This window comes from Halichoeres trimaculatus, unplaced genomic scaffold (genome assembly GCF_033239565.1).
Source record: "Halichoeres trimaculatus isolate MK-OKI-2021-1 unplaced genomic scaffold, fHalTri1.1 fHalTri1_scaffold_15, whole genome shotgun sequence".
Taxonomy (NCBI): Eukaryota; Metazoa; Chordata; class Actinopteri; order Labriformes; family Labridae; genus Halichoeres; species Halichoeres trimaculatus.
The window spans coordinates 19,687,218-19,710,996 of NW_027437193.1; the positions used below are offsets into that span (position 1 = coordinate 19,687,218).

Genomic DNA, 23,779 nt, shown 5'->3' on the forward strand with positions numbered 1-23,779 from the left:
AAAAGAAAACAAATAAGAGTAAAAGGAAGTGTACTTTTTAGGTACATGACACCCCTTCTGTCAGCGACCACACTCTGTGGGGATTAAGTTGGTGTCGTGGTGGCTAACGCTGCCCAGATGGTGTGATGAGTCAATATCTAATTACTTTTCCCATGGTTCCTCTTTTTTCTGAGAAACGCTCACTGACCGCCCTGTTAGAGGGCCTTCACTGCCACCAGCAGGAGACTGATGCATCTGCAGACCAGAGGAGAGGGGGCTGGATTTACTGTGCAGGCAGAGAGAGGAGAATCAGGTCAGGACTGTAGTGTGAGAGAGGAGATGGATGAGACAATGAGGGGCAACAGAGGTTGAAAACATGAGAAACTTTGTGATTAGTGACTTTGGATTATCTTATCTAGATCTGTTTGACTGGATAGAAGTGGTAGAATTTTTAGAGGCCAGAATAATCTGATTTTATTGAAGTTTTAACTTGATCATAAAATTGAAATATTTAGTTTGAGTTAGTTCATACATGATGACTGATTAAAAATATGTTATCTTCTAGCCTTTACTGACCCTGTGAACGGAGAGACAACTTTCTATTTTAGCTGTGTATATAAGTATAATTTTTAAATCAGTCAGAGCTGCTGTGAGGAACTTTCTGTCGTGTTAATTTGGTGTCCCCTGTGGAAGCAGTGAAAGCAGTAACTCTGCTTGCTTTATTTTAACTTACAAATATCATACCAAAAACCTTTATAATGGAAAATGAAAATAAAATAAAGAAAATCAAGGTCTGTTCTAGTAGATGGTTCATTGTTTTGGCTCCAAGCCCCCCAGCAGCAGCTGTAAACATTACAGATAACTTTAAAGCAGCAGTCTGTCCTTTTGCTGATGGTACACAAGTTGGTTGACAGGGTTACTAAGAGTTATCAGTTTAAGGTTCAGTTCATTTCACAACCTCAACTCTCATCACAGGAGCTTTAAACCATGTTGAAATTAATATCTTGTGTCAACATGTTGGTGCTTGTCACTGATAGCCAGGAGATGCAAAAGCATGTGTGGGGGTTCTGATTATCACAACCACCAATTAACTGTACAGTAATCCTAGAAAGTCATCCTGAAAAAATATTTCACAATAAGAGAGGACACTACAGTGAAGAATAAAGCATGACGCAATCACTGAAAGAGTTAATGATGATGATGATCCTGATGTCATATAGAGCCACTGTTAGATCAGTAATGGATTACTGATGTTGGATCAGGGGCTTCCATACGATTATAGAGACATGTTCACCCACACACACACACACACACACACACACACACACACACACACACACACACACACACACACACACACACACACACACACACACCACTGACCTTTGCAATAAACTCAGAGATATTATATTCTCATCTTCTCTTCAGTTTTTATTGCAGCTTGAAAGTCACGTTGTAACAGTAGCCTACAAAAACAGGAGTTGACAGAGACTTTTGTTAGTGTCAATAGATGTCAGGATAGTGTTATGGGGGCATTACGCAGGAGCTCTGTGTGATATGAGTTTACAGTTGTTTATCAGTTATGTAGGAATAATGTGGGAGTTTTTAGGGAGATGGGAGTTTGTTGGGATTTAGTGTTCTTCTGTTCTATCCTAGAGGTGTTAAATGGAATATTAGTGTCTGATAATTATTCACCTGTCTGTCTTAATCCAAGGGAAGGCATGGCAAGTTTATTTGTAGAGCACAATTCACACACAAGGCAGCTAAAACAAAGTGAATTAAACTCACAATAAGAAAAAATAAATCATTGCACAAAATATAATAGGTCCAGCCTTTGTCACTTTTCTAAGTCAAGAAACAATTGAAATACTTGACAAACACGAATGTAAGTACTGAAACAGGCTTGTTTCAATTTTTAGTTTCTTTCTTTTTGATTTTTAACGAAGACAAAAGGTACTGAAAGGCTTAGTGTTTCAATTTTAGAGTTTCTTTCTTTCTTGCTTTCTTTCTTTCTTTCTTTCTTTCTTTCTGAACAATAGAACTGTTTTTCGGTGTTCAGTAGGTTGGAGACTAATACATGAAGACTGAGTTACAGGAAGTTTTACTGTTTCATGTCATGTTTATAATTGCACTGGGGGGCGGTGTTTCTCATTTCGACATTCAACTGAATTGGAAACACATCATCCGGGCTGCTAGGTAAAGCAAATCGAGCCTGTCCTCTATAAGACGACGCTGAATGAACAACGTGTTTCAGGAAGAAGTTGGCGCCTGAGGCCCCGTAGACAGCTAGCTAGTACGCTACGCCGAACGATGAAAGCTCGTCTGCGGTATTGATACGCCGTCCCGTCATTACCAGAAAATTTCACTATGAACGACATGGGTATGTTTAATCTTACGATGTTCAGTAAACGGTGCATTTATTCGTTGATTGCGAATGTATTCTGACAACTAAAAGGAAGGATTAGCCTTAGCCCAACAGGCCTCGACTAATCCCTGGAACAAAAATTGTTCACCCCCAAATAAGCCGGTGTAACCAGGCAACACCAGCAGCCGTGTGGCTAGCTAGTTTGCTCTTTGCAATGGAAACCGACAGAAGCGAAACTTAATGTCTCAAACTTTGTTTATCTAAAAAGGTTTTTACAATGCACCAACCGCAAAAACAGCACTTTGGTTATGTGGGATGTCAGAAAGACTTATGTTAATATCGACTTGCGATAAGCTAACGGTTAGCGGTTTGTAAATGTGAACTGTCAACGTTTTATCGATATATTTGCCACTCCACTTAAAGTAAAATTTACGCATTACCCACCGTGTCAAAACTCATTGTCAGTGTAAGTAAAATGTAGTATATTTATCAAACAAAACCCAAGATAGCACATATATGAATAAGCACATAGCTGTGGTGTGTTATATAACAGCACCTGACAGTGCTGCTTGTCTCACTGTGTGGTGAGATGCTGAAAACAGAGACTGAAGTAAACACACATTTATGACTTAGTGCTGGTCAGACAAAGGGCCTTTATGCCAGGGGCGAGTCCAGACTTTAGTGACCGGGTGGCTCGACTTGGACACAGATTCTGACATGGGTGGTCTGAAGTCCTGCATGTGCACAAAGACGCAACCCAGATAATATCATTCATTTACCCACTCTCTCTTCTTTATCATTCTCGATTTACATTGACCTACTGTCATAACTGTTCTGCAGTTCAACTCATCAAAACAACAGGGGTCTGTATAGTCCCCATTTTAACTTCAGCAACAGATGTGCCTTTTGGCCCCATTTTATTAAACAAGTTAGCTGTTTTTTTCTACTTTTCTACTCTACTTAAAAACTATGAACAAAATAAAACTTCTGTTCTTTGGTCAGATGTTCGACAATATTATACCACAGAGTTAACTATTGAGCTCTGACCATTACAGAGCAGCCCATGTTTTGGAGTTTAAAGTAATCCTGTTAACTAGTGACTTCAGCCAAAGATGTCAGTGATTGTGGGCTAACAGTCACCACTCAACATGGTCACACTTTACACTGAAACATCAGTTACGTCTGTGGCTGCAAGTTATTAAAATTGTTTTCTGTATCCACCTTGGTTGATCAAGTTTTACTTTAAATATTAAGTAATATAAGCTGATGAAACTGTAAATCCAGTTGTTTCTTTTTAGTTATACTGAGGTAAAGACCAGAAAAGCACTTTGGGCTCAACATGGAGAGTAAATAACAAGTGAATGTTCAACTTGTGTTTAACAGAAATAGTTATCACAACCAAAGTAAAACCATGGTATATTATCAAACTTAAAATGTTCTCAGAAGCTATCCTAAACAAAAAAAAGGAAATGATCATTAATATGATAATAGTTCTCTGTCAATCTGTGGTGTTTTAGCTTCTTTATTATGACCCAGGTCTCGCACTCAGCAGTTTGTGTGTTCGTCTTGGGCTCTGGAGGGTTTCTGGTGTATTGACACAAGTTTATGTCTTTATATTCAACACTCTATGTGTCCACTGTTTAATAAGTCATAAATAATGAGTGACTTGTGTGTCTGATTTTTTTTTTTCTTCAGTAGTTATTAAGGTTTTTTTTATTTATTTATTTATTTATTTTTTTGGGGGGGGGGCCCAGGGTAGCCAGTCAGATTTTAGGGGAAGGGGGAGCATCCTTCCTATTTGTAACTTACTATACTCACAGCAGTTAATTTCTTCAAAAAGTCCAGAATAAGCAACAAACATGACTGACCATCAGATTGTGACAATAAACCCAGTTCAGTCTTCAAGACCTTTAAATGATTTTTCCAGATAAGAAACAAAGAAACATAAAGAAACTACAGTAATATACGAACACTGAGCTTAAGGGTTGATCTCTGTGCACCTCTCAGCACTCACAGTGTTCATCAAAGCCCATTCTCATTTCTCTGTGAAGAATTCAACGTACCTCTGTCCTCGTTGGCCCTCCTGGTCCCACCGCTCCGCCTGATGTCAGCGGTCATGTGGGAGGTGGTCCGCCAGCGGAACATAAAGCACTATGGGAAACTGGAGGAGTTTGTGTCCATGGTTACAGATGCAGTTCCTGAACTAATGAGTAAAAGAGAGGGTAGACTGCTTTCATTGGGTCTGAGAGCGCGGGTGAGTTTGTGTTAAAGCTTCACATATATAATGAGAAATATTAAACATTTTGAAAAAAATGAAAGAGTTTGAATTCTTTTATCTGTAGACAACTCTCGAACTGCTGCGCTCTGAACATCCTGAAGATCTCAAGGCTGTTGAGACTCACCTGAACAGAATCAGGACCTCCTGCATTGAAGAGGTGAAGCTTTTTATAAATTTGCCTAAGGAATTAAGTTGTTGACAATCCATGACAACATTTTGTGGCTGTTACTTCTGAAATATTTTGATTTCCTGCTTTCGGTGTAGTTTTTTTAATATAGATATGATTCTAGATTTGATATCATTGAGATTTAGAGTGTTGGTTGTAAGGTGAAACAGACATTTCCCTGGAAAGTCTGAATACTAAATGATAAATTGAGTTATAAATTACAGCTTTTTACTAGTTGTGTCACGTTTGTATGTTTTAATGTTCTGTAACTCTTGGAGCTCCAATTGAAAAGTGTTGTCCCCCCCCCTCTGACCCAGACAAATGAGCCTGTGATTGAAGCACCAGAGGCAAACTTCATGAAGCTTGTTCAGGGTCTGATTGAAGACACTGATGGCAGAGAACACTTCCTTAAGGTGAAAATCAAGACTTCACTGATCAGTTTTAATGTCTTAAATCAATTCCACTCCTCCAATCATATGGGATAATGTCTGTGTATGTGAACGTAAAGTGATACCATGGCCTGGGGTTTGTTATTCTTTCATGCAACAGAATGTTTTTCCTGTCGAGTACGGCCCTGACTTTGACACCGCTCTGGAGACGCTTGTTAGTGAGTTCTTCACCAGACTGGAGGAGCTGCTGCCGATTCCAGATTTCAAACAGGTTTGAAGAAGATTTCTAAAAAGAAATAGGTTTAGAAATAAAAAATTATCTCTCTGATTTCTCATGTCTCCTTCTTATGTTTTTCTGGTGTAGACTGCATCCTGGATCAGTGCTGCTCCCGCTGTCTTGGAGGACTACATGCAGTGTGTGTCTAATGGAGAGGACCTCAAATTTCTTCTCCAGAGCAAACAGTGTCACGGGAAGTTGGCCAAGAGCAGTGTTGGTGTGTACACAGCTTACATGGAAACAAAATGTGATTCTGTTTGAAAAGATGTTTCATTGATTCTATTTTGAGCTTGAGCTTATTGGCTCATTTAAAACATGTATTTATAAATCAACTCCTTGATCACATCCCAACATGATTTTTGCTGTCATTTCCTCCATGTTCCCCCTGCAGCTCCGTTTCCATCAGATGATCTGCTCATCCCCTCTCTCTGTCTCCCTCCATCGCTGGAAGTGGCCATCGCTTCCCATCCAAGTGCTTGTGACGATGAAAACACAGATGTTCCTCAGATTGTCATGTTTGATGAAGAGCTGTCTACAAACCCTTCCACATCAGCTGACTTTCCTGAATCCCCCAAAAGAACCGAAATGCCGTCCTCTCCTCGCAGGAGACAGACATCAGGGCTGCATAAATGCCCAGAGTGCGACAAATGTTTCAAACATCACTCAGTCCTTATTGAGCACCAAAGAGTTCACAGTGGGTTACAGCCGTACAACTGCTCCGAGTGTGGGAGGGCGTTCAGGACGGCTACGCTGCTGGCTGGTCACCGGCTGCGGAAATGCAAAAATGCTGCATATCTGTGCATCAAGTGTGGGAACAGTTTTCCATCCTCACTGGACAAGTTCAGACACCACTGTCCAAAACGAGGTCGTAACTATGATTGTGGTCACTGCGGGAAGAGTTTTCAGAAGTCAAGCAGCCTGAAGGAGCATGTGCTAACTCACGTCCAGAGCCGACTTTTCAAGTGCAGTCACTGCGGGGTGGGTTTCTCAGGAATAGGTGACCTGAAGTATCATCAGCAGGTGGATCATGATAAACCATTTCAGTGTAAACAGTGTGGAAAGAGCTTTATCTCCTCAAAGTGTCTGTCCAAGCATCAGCAGAGGCATGAGGAGCTCAGTGACATGGAGACTCCCAAATTAATGAGCGGAGGGAAACACAGGAAGAGCAGCTCAGCTCATCGAACTTCCTCTTCATCCCTGTCCTCCAGAAAAACCCTCAAAGCCATCTACCCCAGAGGACGAGTCACGCACAACTGTCCGCTGTGTGGGAGGAGCTTCAAGTACCGCTTTGAATTTTTGGAGCACCAGAGGTTCCACACAGCGGTGAAGCCCTACAAATGCTCTCAGTGTGGGAAAGCCTTCCGAACAGAGGCTCACCTGTCCGGTCACAGGAAGAGGAAGTGTAAAAACGCCTCCCACATCTGCACTAAATGTGGCTGTCAGTTCAGGTCTCTGCACGAGCGAGTCAGACATCAGTGCGTCCAGCTGCTCACTAAATATGAGTGTTCTCATTGCGGAAAGACATTCAAGATGGCTCACCTGCTGAGGAACCATCAGATGAGTGACCACCAGCTCCCCTACAGCCCGAACCATCGCTTCAGGTGCCGATACTGTGACGAGACGTTCCCTGGAATCAGTGAACTCAAGTATCATCAGAGAGTGGACCATGAGAAACCGTATCAATGTCAGGAGTGTGGGAAGTGTTTCCTGTCAGAGAAATGTCTCAACAATCACGAGCTGCGCCACAACGACGACCGCCCAGAGAGCTGTTTGGTGTGTGGGCGTGGCTTCAGAAACCGCTATGACCTGAAACAGCACATGCGCACACACACAGGGGAGCGACCGTATCAGTGCACCCACTGCTCCCAGTGTTTCTCCACCGCAGGAGGCCTGAGGAGCCACACCCGGGTCCACACCGGAGAGAAGCCACACGTTTGTCCCGACTGCGGTAAAGCTTTCTCCCAGATGGGTGCAATGCGCACCCACAGGCTCACCCACACAGGAGAGAGGCCGTTCAAGTGCACGGTGTGTGGAAAAGGTTTCACGATGGCACACAAGGTGACGGTTCACATGCGTGTGCACACAGGAGAACGTCCGTACGTGTGCTCGCAGTGTGGGAAAGCTTTCTCAGATGGGAGTGTGTTGAAGCAGCACATGCTGAACCACTCAGGGGTCAGACCCTACCACTGCCAGATCTGCCCCAAGACCTACACCTGTCTGAACCACCTGAGAAGGCACCTGAAGAGCCACTCCAACATGAACTGAGTACGACTGAATCTCAAACTTTGAACAATTGATGCACTCACAGATGCTGTATTTGGCTGCAGTGATGCTACTAAAGTCACTACGGACTGACTTCAATAAGCAATACATGAAGGCTGTCGGATGATTTTGTACAGCTGCTTTCAAAAAGTGAAGTTAAAATTCAGCTTAAACATGAATTAAGTTTAGTCACCTTAGCCAAAGTCTGACTATGTAAACAATCTGAAGGAATGGTTGGTTATTTTGGTAAAAACCACTTTTTTTCTGTTGAAGATGATTAAATGGGAAGAATGATATCACTCTGAATAATGTCTGTGAAAATCTGTCTGGAAAATTGCAGCTGCGGCTGTTGTCTGTCCGTCTGTCAGATGCGGATTGGTGCAGCTGTGCTTGACAAATTTGGTGGCCACGAAAGAGTTTAGTTTTTTTCTGCTTTTGCTCTGCTGCTTGCAAACTTCACTTTCCTTTTAGAGCACAAGGATAACAAAACTACATCTTGAATGAGACGTCTCTAAATCTGCCTGCAGATACGTTTCGGACAAAGAATAAAAAGTGTTCGACTGAGGAGGTTCTGTTCGTTTACTTATGGAGGCCATGTCTGTAGCTGATACACCACAATGCATCATGGTACATGTAGGCACTGTGGGCAGAAGATTACAGCTTTCTTGGTATATAAACCACACACTGAGGAACTTCTCTCCTTAATGACTACATCAGCCATCACAGAGATATTGTGAAATATCCCTTTAGAGCATAACCAGGAGAAATGCGTGACCACTCTCTGTTCAATAGTTGAAGAAATAAAACCAAATTGTGCAGCACATATCAAACTAATAATCTTCCTGCATTAATTATTCATCTTGTAGAGGTTTCCACTTTGGTCCTCATGCTAAACTCCACTGTTTTTAGTTTTAGCCTTGTACATACTGGATGAAAAATAATGGTATCCATCTTCTCATCTAACTCTCAACAGGACACTAAAAGAGCATTTTTCCAAAACAGCCAAACTGTTCCTCTGACAGCACAAACGGTCCCTTCTTTCCTACTTCCCCGCCAGGGTTTTCCCCCTAAGCCTTTTTTCTCTAATCAGCCAGTTATGCATGAACACGAGGATGATGATCTGGATCTCGTTATGATTGGATACGATATTTTTAAAAGCTGTAAGTAAGCTAACAGTACATATTTTTGGAAAAGCTTTTGAAGGTGCAACTGTAAATATACAGAGACAGTTATTGAGAGAATGCAAAGCTGCTCTGATGGTGGTGTTCAATTTATTTCACGGTTTGTGAAGTTTGACAGTTCAAATTAAAGATACTGGCTTTAACTTTTGAATGTTTGTTGTTTACACAACAGAGGGGAAATTAAGAAAGAAAATAAGAAGTCACTAGGTGGCAGTAAGAGGTCATTTCCCCTCTTGATGAGGCAGTTTTCAGCTTTCAAACATGAATGCTGAATCTACTGAAAAACAGGTTGAGTAGTTTTTGTGCTTCATTCTGGAGCAACAGCAGACTTTAAAGACCTCCTAGGAGATGGAGATTGATGAGGCATGAATGCAGCGGAAGATACTGTGCCTCATTTCCTGTCATTAGCTCTGTTTGGTGTGGTTCAGGATCTTGATTGGCTGTAATTTCCTCATGTTGGGACTGGCGCCTCGTGGTATCTGAAGCGGTTTCAACTATGGTGAAAAAATTTAGCACAATATTTCTTTTTTAGTTCCTAGTAAGAGCGGAAAAGTTTATTCTTGACCCCCACCAGTCCCAGCACTATGTGTATTTAGTCATACCCGCAATTTTTTTTTGTTTTTTTTGTCACATCTCAACAGAACCGTTCAGTGCTGACTTTTATGCTTTTCGCTGGAAAGAAGGAATTGGTTTTTGGTCTTTACCCTGAAATTCTCCCTTTTTTCCATGTTTCATCTCACTTGTGGTCATGAATACATCTTGACATCTGAGTCATATTCTCTCCAGTGAACCCAAAATCTCCTCCATTCTCTTTGTGATGAGCCACACAGATGAAATATTGATGATGTAAAGAAACCACAAACTGTAGAATCCTGTCATGCTGGAGACACTGGCAGCTCTCCGCTCTGTCCCTTCTGATGCTGCTAACCCACTCTGCAGAACATCAGGACTCTGTGGAAACTCTGCTGTGTCCTGTCTGCTGACAGGTTGTGCTGAGGCGTCATACAGAGCCCACTCAGCTTCAGGAAGCCTGAGTGTTTTTGCATGTTTATCCTCATGTGACACAGCCTTGTGTTGGTCTTTTGAGGACATAACCTGGTTTTGTGTCCTGGGGTTGTGGTGATGACTGTGATCTCAGTCCCACCTGCCAGTTTAAGCACTGTAAAAGAAAGACAAGGGGGGCTGCCTTTAAACAATATCACCTAAGAGAGCCTGAAGCTGAAAATACTCCTCAGTGTGTGGCTAATAAATGTTATATAATAATGTAATCCTGATGTGGGGTATTGAGACATCTCAAAATGCATGCATCACATTCAAACGCCCCTCAACAGCTGCCAAAACCCCCACAGATTTACTATGAGAGCTCGCTAATAAACACTGATCACTACCAGATGCACCCCCTCATCTCTCCCCCTCCTTTCTTCCTCTCCTCCTTTCCTCCTCCTTCCCTCCCTGCATCTTCACACAACTTTTCTCCCTCCCTCTGTCTCTCTAACAGTGATCTCAGTGGAAAATCTGAGTCCAGATGCAGAAGTCCCCCCAGTTTGAGCACAAACACAGAAACACACATGTAGGCTGTGTCTATGGCAACAGCGCAACATCCGCCCCCATCATCACCTCGCCAAATTAGCACCACACGCCCACACCTTTTTTTCCTCCTTCCATGGAAATGTACCCCAAGTTTTCCAACCTTGTTTCCAAGATTTACGCACCGTGAGCACTAGATGGCACTGTGTCTCTTTGTGCGTCGGGAGAAAAAGGAGGGAGAGGCCTCCCCCCCTTCCTCCCCTCCAGCTTTTGTGTTCAGGGTCAGGTCTGGACGACGAAGCGAACCAGATGTAATACAACTCCACCCACCACCAACTTCCACAGAAAGACTTTAACAGAAAGAAAAAACAAAATGTTTCCAAGATGTGCGTCAGCTGCTTTTCATTGAGTTTGGCTAAATTACCACAGTGTGCATCTATTCAAGTATGTGTTGCTTAAATTTCCCCATTACTTTTGTTACCCAGTGTATAAATCACCCATGGTTTAAACTTACATCCTCAAATGTCTAACTGCACATGTCCTGAATCAAGTAAATGTAACGAACTCAGTGACTTCAGGAACTTTCTTTCCTGCAAAGAAAATATATCAGACGCAGGAGGATCCTCCGTCACCTACAGCTTCCCTGATCTCTCACTGTCCCTGTGGACCCTTTTAAGGAAGAAGTCATATCTCTGATTTAGTGTAAACTTTTGGCCCGTGCGCGTTCCTGTCAATTCCTGCGCATCTTCCCCTGGAGGAAGCGCGTGAACCCCTCCTCCTTTTTCTCCTCTTTTTCTCCTCCTCCTCCTCCTCCGCCTCCTCCCCGTCGCCGTGCGTTCTGGTCCTCCTCTGCGCGCTCTGGGTCTCACCTCGGACAAACTGCGGCGGAGCGCTGGATCACAAAAAGTTCGCCAAATCCGTCTAGAAGCGCCGGGTTTGGGGCAGGAGTGGTCCGGTGTCTGTTTTTAGGGGTTTGGGGAGTTTTGATTTTTGATTCTTGAAAGATTTTTGCAGTTTCACCATGGAGACTCTCAGAAGTCTCCTCGCGCTGATGTGCGTTTTCCTGGCTGGAGCGCAATCGCAGAACCTCAGAGACAGCTTTGCGGGTAAGTTTGCAGAATATATCTTAGACGTTTTTGATAAAGGGTTCAAATATTCTGTATTTCTAACATAAAGCTGCATGCAGATTAATTCCCGAGTCTTGCTGCATATGCTATCTACCGAAGAGGTGTTGGCTGCAGGAGCGCGTCCAGATGTTCCTTGTCTGCATGGGTTACATACTTCCCAAAGTCTGACGAGTCTAAGAAATCTTTTGCACAGGCGCAAGCAAGACAGAAACTATGACTAGATAATGAACGTAGCCCAGGTAGCTTTTAATGAATCCCATAACTGTCTGAACAAGCCTTAGTATAGTGGCTGTATTGCAAACTAATATCTACCAGTAATGTGGATGTCAGAGAGATAAAGAAGGGCAGAGGTGATGGTGCCTCGGGCTAAGAAGCGTTCATTCTACAGGTGTACATGCATGAAGCCATGTTATGAGGCAGAGCGTCTGCACAGGCCTGCTCTGGTCACAGATCTACCTGTATAGGGGGGGTTAACCCGCCATGACACACAGTGAAGTTCAGGATGCATCATTCAGCATCATGTGGACCTGATGTCAGAGGATAAAGTGGAGAGTGTGGTGACGTCATAGGATGATTGATTTTCATGAATGTGGGATTAATGAGAGTTGCTACTTACATCTATAGATTTTCTTTTTCTTTAACTGATCTGTTCACTGACAACCATCTTTATTTGTTTGTTTATTTTCCTTGTGTTGTGATCAGACTGTCCAGTTGACCTCTTCTTTGTTCTGGACACATCGGAGAGTGTGGCCCTCAGACAGAAACCTCCAGAGAAGTATATCAACCAGATCAAAAGCTTCACCAAAAGTTTCATCGATGAGATGAGGGACATGTAAGACCCACATACACTTTCACACATGTGCACCTGCTCACACCTGCACACGTCAACATATTTGCAGTGATGCATTCATCTTTAAAGAAGGAGCTTTTGAAAGTCTCCATCCTTCCTTCTTATCTTTAAAGAAGTCTTTAGTGTTTTAGCTCCCCTCCTTCATGCAGAGGTGTACAGGTGCACTCTCAGGCACTTTGACATCAAAGGTGGGTGTGGTTACATCAACAGTGCAGCACACCTCTAGCTGCACCCAACCACACCCATAACTTACTCTTATCCACAGGGGGCAGTAAGTTACAGTTTTTCAGTTTGTGTTGTTAGTCTTGAAGTAAAAATACAAAAAAAAAAAAAAGAAAGTCTAACAGGTAAAGTTTACAGAACCTGAGGTTTAAGTTTCTCTTTTTTGCTTCATTAGTATCACATTTAACTACTCTTGAAACCTTTGAGCTTGTCACTCCTCAACATGTGCATCAGCTGCTTTGCCCTCAGGGGTTTTGTCTGTAAAATCAGGATCTGTTACATTAACTGTTGAGTTTAACTAAATGTGGAGGAGGGCAAAGGTGCAGCACTATTACCTCTAACCACTGAGGTGAAGTCTGTGTGCCAACAATAAACCCCCCAGTGACTGTTTCATGCTAAGCATTAATGTCTTGAGGGTTGAACAGAAAAGCATTACAAGTACATTCAACAACTTCAACTTATTTGAGTCCAAAATGTTCATTCAGTCTAACCAGTAAGCATTAAGTATTGAATTAATACAGATAAGAAAGAAACTTTCACAAAACCTGACAGAGATCAGCAGTAGAAGTGTTTTATTCATCCACTGTTGCTCTGATCCAGACGTCAACCCTGTGACCGCATCCTGACCTGGAACTCAGGAGCCCTCCACTACAGTGACGATGTCAAACTTGTGCATGTGCTGGCTGACATGAACGAACAGGGAAAAAGAGGCTCTCTAAAGACTGCTGTCGACGGCATTGAATACATCGGCAAGGGAACATACACCGACTGTGCCATCAAGAGGGGCCTGGCTGAGCTGCTCCGTGGGTAAATAAAAACAAATTCACCTCCTGGTTTTTTCAGTGAAAAGTAGTTTTTATCTTTTAAACTGTGTGTGCATATGTGTGTGCATGCAGTGGTTCTCACCACCATGAGAACAAGTACATCGTGGTGGTGACAGATGGACATCCCATCACTGGGTACAAAGAGCCATGTGGTGGCGTGCAGGAGGCAGCCAATGAGGCCAGGCAACATGGAGTCAAAGTGTTTGCTGTTGCCATCTTACCTGGCCATGAGGTAAGAATACACACACACACACACACACACACACACACACACACACACACACACACACACGCACACACACACACACATATTTATAAACACAAAACCATGAAAAACTTTTGCTGGATAATCTACAGAGTCACTCCCTAAAACCTCTTTGCAAACAAAATCCAAGACATTTCATCAGACTAACCTTCACTTGACTCATCCTAATATCTTTTTCTTCTTCTTCCTGTGGTCTGAGTTGCTTGTAATAAGCAATTACCAATCTTAATAATCAATCCTGCAGAGGTTCAAACCCGTTTTAATCAAGAAGTTTCTTTGTGTTTTACGTTTGCTTATGACTACGGTTTTAAGCTGGTGAGACATAGAGAAGCCAAGAAAAGTCAAGTTCCAGGTGTTCCTCATGTTTCTTGTCAATAAAAAGCTCTTGATTTGTTGACAGAACTTTCATGTCTTTGTGAGTTTAATCTGCTTGATTTAAAAAAAGGATATTCACAAATCTGCTTGATTTAAAAAAAGGATATTCACAAATAGACGTGTTCGCTGTAATCAAAAAGACACTCTTCATTAGAGTTTTGTTCAAAGAGCACTCTCACAATAGTCAGCATTACCAGCATTACAGCTTTTTTATTTTATTTATTCATTTTTTGTTATTTTAGTAGTATTCTATTATAAAACAAATTTTACACTGGGCTGCACGGTGGTGCAACAGTTAGCACTGCAGCATAACAGCAAGAAGGTCACCAGTTTGATTCCCAGCTTGGCCAGTGGGTCTTTCTGTGTGAAGGTTGCATGTTCTCCCCGCACATGTGTGGGTACTCCAGCTTCATCCCACAGTCCAAAAACATACTTATCAGGTTAATTGGACACTCTAAATTATCCCTAGGTTTCCGTGTCAACAGAGCTAGAACTAGAAACACAGACATAGAGTGTATCAGTCGTTAAAGTTTGATCAGAGAATGTTGTGAAGGCTCAGGTATCAATAATGTGATGATTGTGTTTCTGTGCAGGAAACCCGGCTGTCTGTCATCGCCACAGGTCAGACCTACAGACAGAACTTCACGGCTGCAGACGATAGCAGATCTGAACATATGGACACCATCCTCACCATGATCAACATCATCGTAAGCTCCCATTCTTTCTTCAGCCCTCCTTATCTCTCCTTGTCTCCTTATGTCCTTGTCTCCTCAGTTTGTTTCTTCTACTCCTCCATGCCTTTACTTCTATGCAGACAAAGTGTAACATCTGGATTTGAATCTAACTTTTGTTTTCTTTCCTTGTTTTCAGAAAAATGAGACAAAAGATACGGTGAGTTTTGGAACACATCGTGTGCTTAGGATGTCATGTGATTTTGTTTTCCCTGTCAGTAAAGGTGATGGAACAGGAATGTTTTTTTATTTCTTTCATGAGTCTAGTCTTCATTTTCTAGGACATTAAAACACAGTTTATGATAAGTTTTGCTGATACAGCCTGAACCAGACAAAATGTTGTATACTGGTTTAATGTCATGACATTAAAATGTTTACAAGCTTAATTTCTCCACTTATCCCGCTCTGAGGCTGCTGGAATTGTTTATTTAGTGACACAAATCGTTGAGACATGCAGTTAGAATATTTGCAGATTCTGTTTTTTTTCATACCTCTCTCTGCCTCTGGCCCAGTCTGCCTAAACTCTGATGTACTCAGGAAACAAGGCAGGGTCATGCTACAGGAAGCTGAAATTAGCCCAAAGAAGTAAACTGAGATAACAGTGATTCTTGCTGGAGCTGGCCCACTGGTGTATCTCCAATGGAATCACTGCAGTGTTCTCCTTGATTGTGGAAATAATGTCCCACACAGCCTAACTGGAGTTTGGTTAAAAATGTTGATCTGAGGTTGAGTTTGAAGAAATAATAATAATGAAAAAAGAATCCAGAAAGACGAATCTTAAAGTTATGTAAATTAAATCTATTAAAAACCTCCAGACATTGATCCAGAAATAGAGAGAAACTTTTTTACAATGTTTATAACGTCTGTTTATTCTTTATTCTTTCAGTGCTGTTCTTATGAATGCAATGTAAGTATGAGTTCACTTTGACACTCTTAAATCTACTTTGTCACTGTTGTATCAACTGCTTTTCAGCTGTTGCTTTTTTCATTTGGTGTCTTTTATTCATTTGTTTGCAGGCTCCTGGGGGGCCTAAAGGACCTCAAGGAGACCCTGGCTCCAAGGTATGGATATGATATGATATGATATGTTAGGAGAGGATAGGATAGGATATGATATGATATGATATGACATGACATGATAAGTTATGATATGAAATGAAATGATATGATATATGATATGATATGATATGATATGATATGATATGATATGATATGATATGATATATGATATGATATGATATGATATGATATGATATATGGTATGCTATGATATGATACAATATGATATGATATGATATGATATGATATGATATGATATGATATAATATGATATAATATGATATGATATGATATGATATGATATAATATGATATAATATGATATGATATGATGTGATATGATATGATATGATATGATATGATATATGATATGATATGATAAGATATGATACGATATGATATGATATGATACAATATGATATGATATAATGTAATATGACATGATATGATATGATACGATATGATATGATTTAAGATATATGATGTAAGAGATACGATATGATATATGATATGATATATCATATCATATCATATCATATCATATGATACGATTTAAGAGAGACTATATGATATATGATATGATACAGATATGATATGATATGATATGATATGATATGATATGATATGATATGATATGATATGATATGATTTAAGAGATATGATACATTATGATTTGATATGATATGATATATGATATGATATATGATATGATATGATATGATATGATATGATATGATATGATACGATACGATACGATACGATACGATACGATACGATATGATATGATATGATATGATATGATATGACATGATATGATATGATATGATATGATATGATATGTTATGATATAATATGGTTTTTAAAAAATGCCACAGAAAAAAGTCACAAACCCAAAGAGTTCAATACATTCAGTGACATAGTGCCCAAATGTACGGATCTTAAAGATCTCTTTTCTTTGTCACCTTCTCAGGGAGAAATAGGAAGACCAGGAATGCCAGGAGAAAAGGGAGATATTGGTGATGTGGTAAGTAGCCACCCTTTATCTTCTCTTCACTGACTTCACCATCATCTGAGCATCTTATCACTTCAGTTTTTTTCATGCAGGCTTTCATGGACGTGTACATCATGTAACTGTTCTGTTTCTGTGTTACAGGGCAGTGTTGGAGATCCTGGACCTGTTGGTTACAGTGGAATGAAGGTAAAAACGGTTATAACTAAACATGGTTTATATTAGCATCTTCAAAAACAGGGTTTTTACTCAGTGCTTTGACACACATGCAAAAATACGCTTAGACACACGAAAGAGATGTTAAGGCAAGTCAAATGAGACTTTGGTCGAAGTATGCATGAGAAGACTATGAGATAAGGGTAATATTATTGAAATTTTTTGTATATTTATCTCTGTCATAACTAACTGGTACATGTGTTAGGATGGACAAGTATAACTATGTCAACATGTCTATTGTTTTGTTTTGTTACATTGTCAGTTAAAGACTGTGTACAGTGTTATAAGAAACAAAAATAACTTGGATAGGAAATGTTACAACACAATACAATAAAACCAGATTCACTATATAAGAAATGGAAACAATGCAATAAATTATGGTATACCTAATGAGACACAATATATATTACAAAACTGTAAAATACCACAAAATGTGATGTTATTTTTATGAAATGACAAAATGTGAGATAGTACAATATGATACACCATAATATCATACAACACAACATGATACAACACAACATGATACGGCACAATATAATAGAATAGAATATGAAACATAATAACAAACGCAACATAATATGATAATACATTCTGTGATAAAACTTGCTATGAAACAAGATATGATATGAAACAACACAATATATTATAAGACAATTTGATACGTCATGATAAAAAAGAAATAATCTGATACAACACAATATGATACAATAGGATATGAAACAAGATACGATACTAAACAGTATGATACAACAAGACATGAAATGAGATATCTTGATATGATACAACTTTGTTACAACAAGACATTGTATGAGCGACATAATATTATAGGACATGATATGAAAAGACATACTATGACATGATAAGATATAAAACAACACAGTTTAATTCTCCATGAGATAAGACAACACAATATAATAGGACATGGTGCAACACAAAATGATACTCTGGGATATGATATGATTTGACACGTTATGATTTTAAATGATATAAAACAACACAGTTTGACATAACATGATATTATACACATGGTGTCATACAATAATATGATATATGATCAGACAGAACAATACAATATAGTATGAAACAATATTACATGACACATTATGATAAACATGATGTGAACCAATAAGTGAACATATGACACGACTTGATATTATACAACACAAAATTTTATAAAATGATATTAGACAACAAATTATGATACAACACAGAAATGACATGATAAAAGACAACATAATATGATAGCACATGATATCAATTAACATATCATATGACAATATAAGATAAGACATAGTATGACGCAACTCGATATGTGACATTTAATGATTACCATTGTTTAAGAACAACACAAAATAGTCAGACAGAATATAGCATGACAAAATATGATACATCACAATATCATATGACAATATAAAATATGACATGATATGACACAAAATAATGAGACATTGTATTTTATGACTCATATCTGATGCCCTAAACTTAACATCTGATGCAATTCAAAATCTGTTGATCCAATTTTTATACTGTTGATATCACACAGTCAGAGGAGATCAGTTATGATGAATTAATAAAGCTAGTACAACAAAATGATACATAGTTATACTTAACTAAAACGACTATTGAAAAGCATTGTACCTGCGTTGTAACAGTCCTAATGTGTATTTTTCTGTGTTTAGGGAGATCGTGGTGGTCGAGGAGGAAAGGTACTGTCAGAACACCCAAACACAAAAATTCAACAAGCATCTCTGATATGCTCTACCTCATTGACTTAACTGTCTCATGTTGTTGGTTTCTATCCCTGCAGGGTGAAAGAGGACACAAAGGCTACAAGGTGAGGGCTTTACACAGTTATACCGTGCTCTTCATCATTGAGTGCTCTTAAAGCTGAAGCTTTAACTATTATGTCCTCTTTTTCTGACAGGGTGACAAAGGTCTAAGAGGAAATGATGGAATTGATGGACGCAAGGTGAGTAACAGATCTGAAATCTCAACTCCAAATGTTCTGGTTGTCAGTTTTTGTTTAATGCTTGATCTCTGCTTTTCCTCCTTAGGGTGAAGCTGGTTTTCCTGGTCTTCCCGGCTGTAAAGGATCTCCAGGTTCAGATGTAAGTCATTTACCACAAACTCAGATGAGCCCCTCTCTGTTCTGGCCTTTCAATTTGACCTCGACCTGAGCTCCACACAAGCTAATGACATACATTACAGGCTGTTTGAATCACAACCAGATGGGAGGCAATCACTTAATACTCACACACTCTGACAATGACATCAGGTTCATTACACAGTCAGTGAGATAGATCTAAAGACACACCCACACCCACACACACTTTGTGTATTTCTATTTTAATGTCTAAAATTCTTTTCTGCTGCTCAGACAGCCCACTCCAGTCTGCCCCTCAGGCTCAGACACTGTTTACTGATTAGCTGTTAGCTTATACCTCGTCTCTGATCAGCTTCCCTGTGTGTCTGGGTCTGCAGGGGGGGATGGACTGAGGAGGCCTTTGGCTCTTAATCACTCAGTGTTTACATTCTTTGCTGTCAGATTGTTTAAATGGAGCTGTATAGTCCAACTGTAAACACACACACACACACACACACACACACACACACACACACACACACGCACGCGAGCATACATGCACTGTAGCCTCAGTGAGTGTTGTGGCTTCAGCTGCTTATGATCATTCACTGAAACTGTGTCTTTGTTTCCCCTACTTTCAGGGTCGGCAGGGAGATGCAGGACCAAAGGGAGATCCCGGCTCTTATGGACAGAAAGGAACAAAGGTAAGACGTGCAAAAGAAAGACAAATATGCTGGAGAAAGGTTCAGGTGTCCTCAAGGTGACTTTAACTAAGGCGTGATGCTCTGGTTTCAGGGAGATCCTGGAAGAGATGGAGAGGTTGGAAGAGCTGGAAACGATGGCCCATTGGGACCTCAGGTAAATGCAAAGAGGAGCAAATACAGATGGACGAAAAACAGATCTGTTAGAGGAGAACCACACTGAGCAAAAAATCTGGCACATGTGAAATATCTGTGTTGTTTCAGGGAGATCGGGGCCCTCGTGGACCTGATGGAGACAAAGGAGAGCGCGGTGATGATGTAAGTGATGAAGCCACCCCAGAAACATTAGCCTTTGTTTTCTGAAAGAGCCTGTCTGATGTCCGGCTGTGTCTGTATGTGTGTTTTAGGGTCCACCAGGACCGGATGGCACACGTGGAGAGGCAGTAAGTCAGATTAATATTGACTTTTGTGTGTGTTACAGTAGCAAAAATACAGCAAATATGTTAACAATGTTTCTTTCGAATTCTCACAGGGATTTGTAGGAGAGAAAGGAGAGCAGGGGGCTCGTGGTAACAGAGGACCAAGAGGAGAGATAGTGAGTGTGCACATCCTTTCCTTAAACAGAAGTGCAAATATTTGTGTAGAAAACAGATCCTGATAGATGTAGAAGTTCTGATTCAACTAAGTTACTGAAGTAGAGTCATGTCAAGGCTCCAAAGCGCTTACAGTGCAAAGGTTAAAATCATTCCTCAAAGAATGTTAACATCAACTCTTTCTGCACAATGCAAAACTCAAAAGTCAGCGGAGTCTTATTCTAAGATGTTTTCAAACCAAAATTAAAACCAGAATTTCTTGCAGTAATGTTGTACCGTATTTAAGAATCTTGTCAAGTAAATTTTGCTCTGGAGTTGTTTGATGAATATGATTTGTTTGTTATGTAATGTGTTTTTTTGACCACAAGTTTGATGGATTAACTTTACTAGATTTGATTTGATGAAGTTTTCATTCAAGATTTTCTGAAAAGGCTGGCCAAACTGGGGCACTGAGTCATGCAAGGCCAGGCCAACATGATGTATTTGTACTCAATAGAATCAGTTTACCTGCTTAACATCATCTGTTTAAATCTATTTCAATTACTGTTATCAATGTATCAAACAGATGTGATGAATCCGGGATTAAATTTGCAACTTTAAGAAGTAACACAGGGAGCAGCAAAAACAGAGGGGTAGTTGTACATCTTGTTAATTTGAGTTTTTATGGACGGAAGCAGATTATGTTTGAGTTGAATTTTTTTCAAAAAATTTTTTATACATATGGGCAAATCATATTTTAGGATATCAGGGCAGAATTAAAGGGGGGCACATATCACCCTAGGCCACTCATCTGGACACACCCCTGAAGCTGAACTGAACCTCCCATTGATTCTGACGTGTTTTTGTCCTTTCAGATTTATATCTTTATGTTGTGACAGCAGTGTCCTACTATTCAATTAAAAGAGGAAAAAACAGTCTAAAATGCTTTAAGTTTTAATGAACAGGCCAGAGTTGTAACTAGACCTTTAAACATGATTAAGTACTTTTTGAAAAGAGGTAGATTGCTTCCCAAAGGCTACAGAAAGAAGCACATAGGTAATTGAATTATAAAGAAAAGAAAAGAAAAGAAAAGAAAAGAAAAGAAAAGAAAAGAAAAGAAAAGAAAAGAAAAGAAAAGAAAGGGGACAGAGTTCAGAAAATTGAGTAAAAATACTTGATGTGTTTTTTGAACACATGTTCACAGAGCAGATTGGGGAGTTAGGGGGTTTGTTTTATTAGTGAGTGAATGTAAGGAGCAGATGAAGAAAAGACCCCCAGTGACTCTGGTTCTGTCTGAATCCAGCACTTCCTCCTGAGACGGTCGTGGGAAACAGAATGTGGCCTTTAAGAACAACCTCAGTGACTCTAATAGATCTCAGACTGTTGTGATTAAGCTGTTCTCCATGTTCTCCTGCTGATTTCCTTCTGTTTAACACTTGGCTCTTTCTGCTTTTCTTCTCTTTTGTTAAAGCCTGAACAGAATTTTAAATCATTTTTCACATTTTGTTCTTTTCTTCGTCAGGGCGACCCAGGCCCCCGAGGAGACCAGGGGAGGGAGGGCTCAACTGGCCCCAACGGAGAACCTGTAAGACACACTCTGAAAAATCACACACATTTATGTTAAAGTCACACGCACACACACATAGGAGCTGCAGGACCACTGTCCGTTAGTCAGGCTTCTGGGGAGAACCACCCACTTTTCTCTCTGGCAGCATCTTTTTTTTTCCACTTGGAGAGGAGAACTTGTGCCTGAGTGTGCACACAGTTTCTGGGGCGCACACATCTTGGCTCTCGTGCATGTGCGTCCATATTTCATGTTGAAGGGGAGGCTTAAACAGAGGCAAACCTGGCTGCAGACCCAGAGTGCTGCTCACTCCTCAGCTCTCCTCTCCCATCCTCTGCTCCTCCTCCTCCTCCTCCTGGGAGCGTCCACACTCACTCTTTCCTCTCTGACTCAGTTCTTCTCTCATATTCGGCCAAAGCCTCAGTACGGTTTTCTTAACAAGGCACCAAGCACAGTAATAATAATAATACGTTACAAGCCTTATTTGTGGTAACCGCTGTGATGTCAGAACTTTGAATGGCTCTATTGTGCTTTCAGATGCACCTCCTTCTTCATCAGAGCTCACTGAATATTAACTGAACTGAGCTGAACAGAAAACATGGAAGAACTGACATGATGGGTTTACCTCACACAGGCAGGAAAAAACTGAACCGCACTGCAGTCATGTGCAACACGTCATTAAACACGCCAAAGCTGGTGTACTCTGGTTTACATTCACACAGCACTGAACCATTGTATCTTAACGGTGTTTTCTGCAGCTTTTTGTTTTCACTTGACTTTACAGCAGTCCACTTTTATCCACTTTTCACTTGACATCATCTAAAGAAGGATCAGATAGAGACTTGACTTTTAGATTAACATGCAAAATTTTCACTAGATGCTGTTAAGACTTAGCTTGGCCTGTTATACTGATGTACATGGGAAAAAAAACATATATCCAAAAAAAGGAATGCAGAGAAGTTTAAATGAATATAGCCACCTGTCTTCAAAGTAAGCCAAAAGCTAATGATGCCATTCACTGCAGCAAGACTAGGCTCAAACTGAAGTAAAAATATTATGATAATCCAAGTTCTTCACACAAATAACAGAACAGTAACTCATGTTGTCATAATAACAGAAAGTTTCCCTGGGCTGAAAATCTTATTTTATCTGATCTAAATGGTTTCACATCTTTAACTGCAGGGATATAGAGTTCACATCCAGGACATCATGACATCTAATTAATAAACTAAAGTGTGAAATTTCCAATGAAGGCTTATAAAAATACTTGTCATGTTATTGTGAGGGAAAATATAGTGTTTAAAGCTGAATTATCAAGCAGCACCCATTGAATGTAACACAATTATTGAGGGACTTGTAAAACTATTCTGAGAGTAAGGTTGTTGTTTTTTAAGCTAGCTGTTGCCAGATTTTTTTCTCCAGCAGTGTTTTTATTTTTCTGTCTTTGTGCCTTTTTTATGATTTATTTTGGAAAGACTTTTAACGGCTTCTCATTAAAGGTGCTGTTGTTATTGTTTTGCAGGGTGAGGCTGGCAAGACTGGGTCTCCTGGCTACAGAGGAGATGAAGGCCCACCTGGACCTGAAGTGAGTCCAACAGGACACACACACACACACACACACACACACACACACACACACACACACACACACACAAATGTGTGCAATGATTAGTGTACTTAAATTAAATAGCCTGTTTACTTTGATGGGGTATAACTTTAACAAACAACTTTGTGCCTCCTCAGTTGTGACCAGTG

General features: G+C 40.2%; 2 protein-coding genes across 2 annotated transcripts in view; both read left to right on the plus strand.

Annotated features, from left to right (window-relative positions):
* The first annotated feature begins 2,149 nt into the window (after positions 1 to 2,149).
* Positions 2,150 to 8,968, plus strand: LOC141804858 (uncharacterized). The gene is made up of 7 exons (XM_074689506.1): positions 2,150 to 2,359; positions 4,396 to 4,598; positions 4,687 to 4,779; positions 5,106 to 5,201; positions 5,338 to 5,448; positions 5,542 to 5,671; positions 5,846 to 8,968. Exons 1-7 carry the CDS (start codon positions 2,347 to 2,349, stop codon positions 7,717 to 7,719), a joined length of 2,520 nt encoding a protein of 839 aa, XP_074545607.1. The 5' UTR covers positions 2,150 to 2,346; the 3' UTR covers positions 7,720 to 8,968.
* Positions 8,969 to 11,243: 2,275 nt separating this feature from the next.
* The window catches only part of col6a1 (collagen, type VI, alpha 1), a 32,218-nt gene continuing 19,682 nt past the window's right edge, over positions 11,244 to 23,779 (plus strand). The window contains exons 1-21 of the mRNA XM_074688926.1: positions 11,244 to 11,530; positions 12,254 to 12,383; positions 13,224 to 13,430; positions 13,520 to 13,679; positions 14,681 to 14,794; positions 14,958 to 14,978; positions 15,705 to 15,725; positions 15,836 to 15,880; positions 16,847 to 16,900; positions 17,030 to 17,074; positions 18,784 to 18,810; positions 18,912 to 18,938; positions 19,029 to 19,073; positions 19,159 to 19,212; positions 19,829 to 19,891; positions 19,983 to 20,045; positions 20,153 to 20,206; positions 20,296 to 20,331; positions 20,421 to 20,483; positions 21,983 to 22,045; positions 23,547 to 23,609. Coding sequence (XP_074545027.1) covers positions 11,446 to 11,530; positions 12,254 to 12,383; positions 13,224 to 13,430; positions 13,520 to 13,679; positions 14,681 to 14,794; positions 14,958 to 14,978; positions 15,705 to 15,725; positions 15,836 to 15,880; positions 16,847 to 16,900; positions 17,030 to 17,074; positions 18,784 to 18,810; positions 18,912 to 18,938; positions 19,029 to 19,073; positions 19,159 to 19,212; positions 19,829 to 19,891; positions 19,983 to 20,045; positions 20,153 to 20,206; positions 20,296 to 20,331; positions 20,421 to 20,483; positions 21,983 to 22,045; positions 23,547 to 23,609 — 1,440 coding nt within the window. The 5' untranslated portion in view covers positions 11,244 to 11,445. The remainder of the gene's footprint in view (positions 11,531 to 12,253; positions 12,384 to 13,223; positions 13,431 to 13,519; positions 13,680 to 14,680; positions 14,795 to 14,957; positions 14,979 to 15,704; positions 15,726 to 15,835; positions 15,881 to 16,846; positions 16,901 to 17,029; positions 17,075 to 18,783; positions 18,811 to 18,911; positions 18,939 to 19,028; positions 19,074 to 19,158; positions 19,213 to 19,828; positions 19,892 to 19,982; positions 20,046 to 20,152; positions 20,207 to 20,295; positions 20,332 to 20,420; positions 20,484 to 21,982; positions 22,046 to 23,546; positions 23,610 to 23,779) is intronic.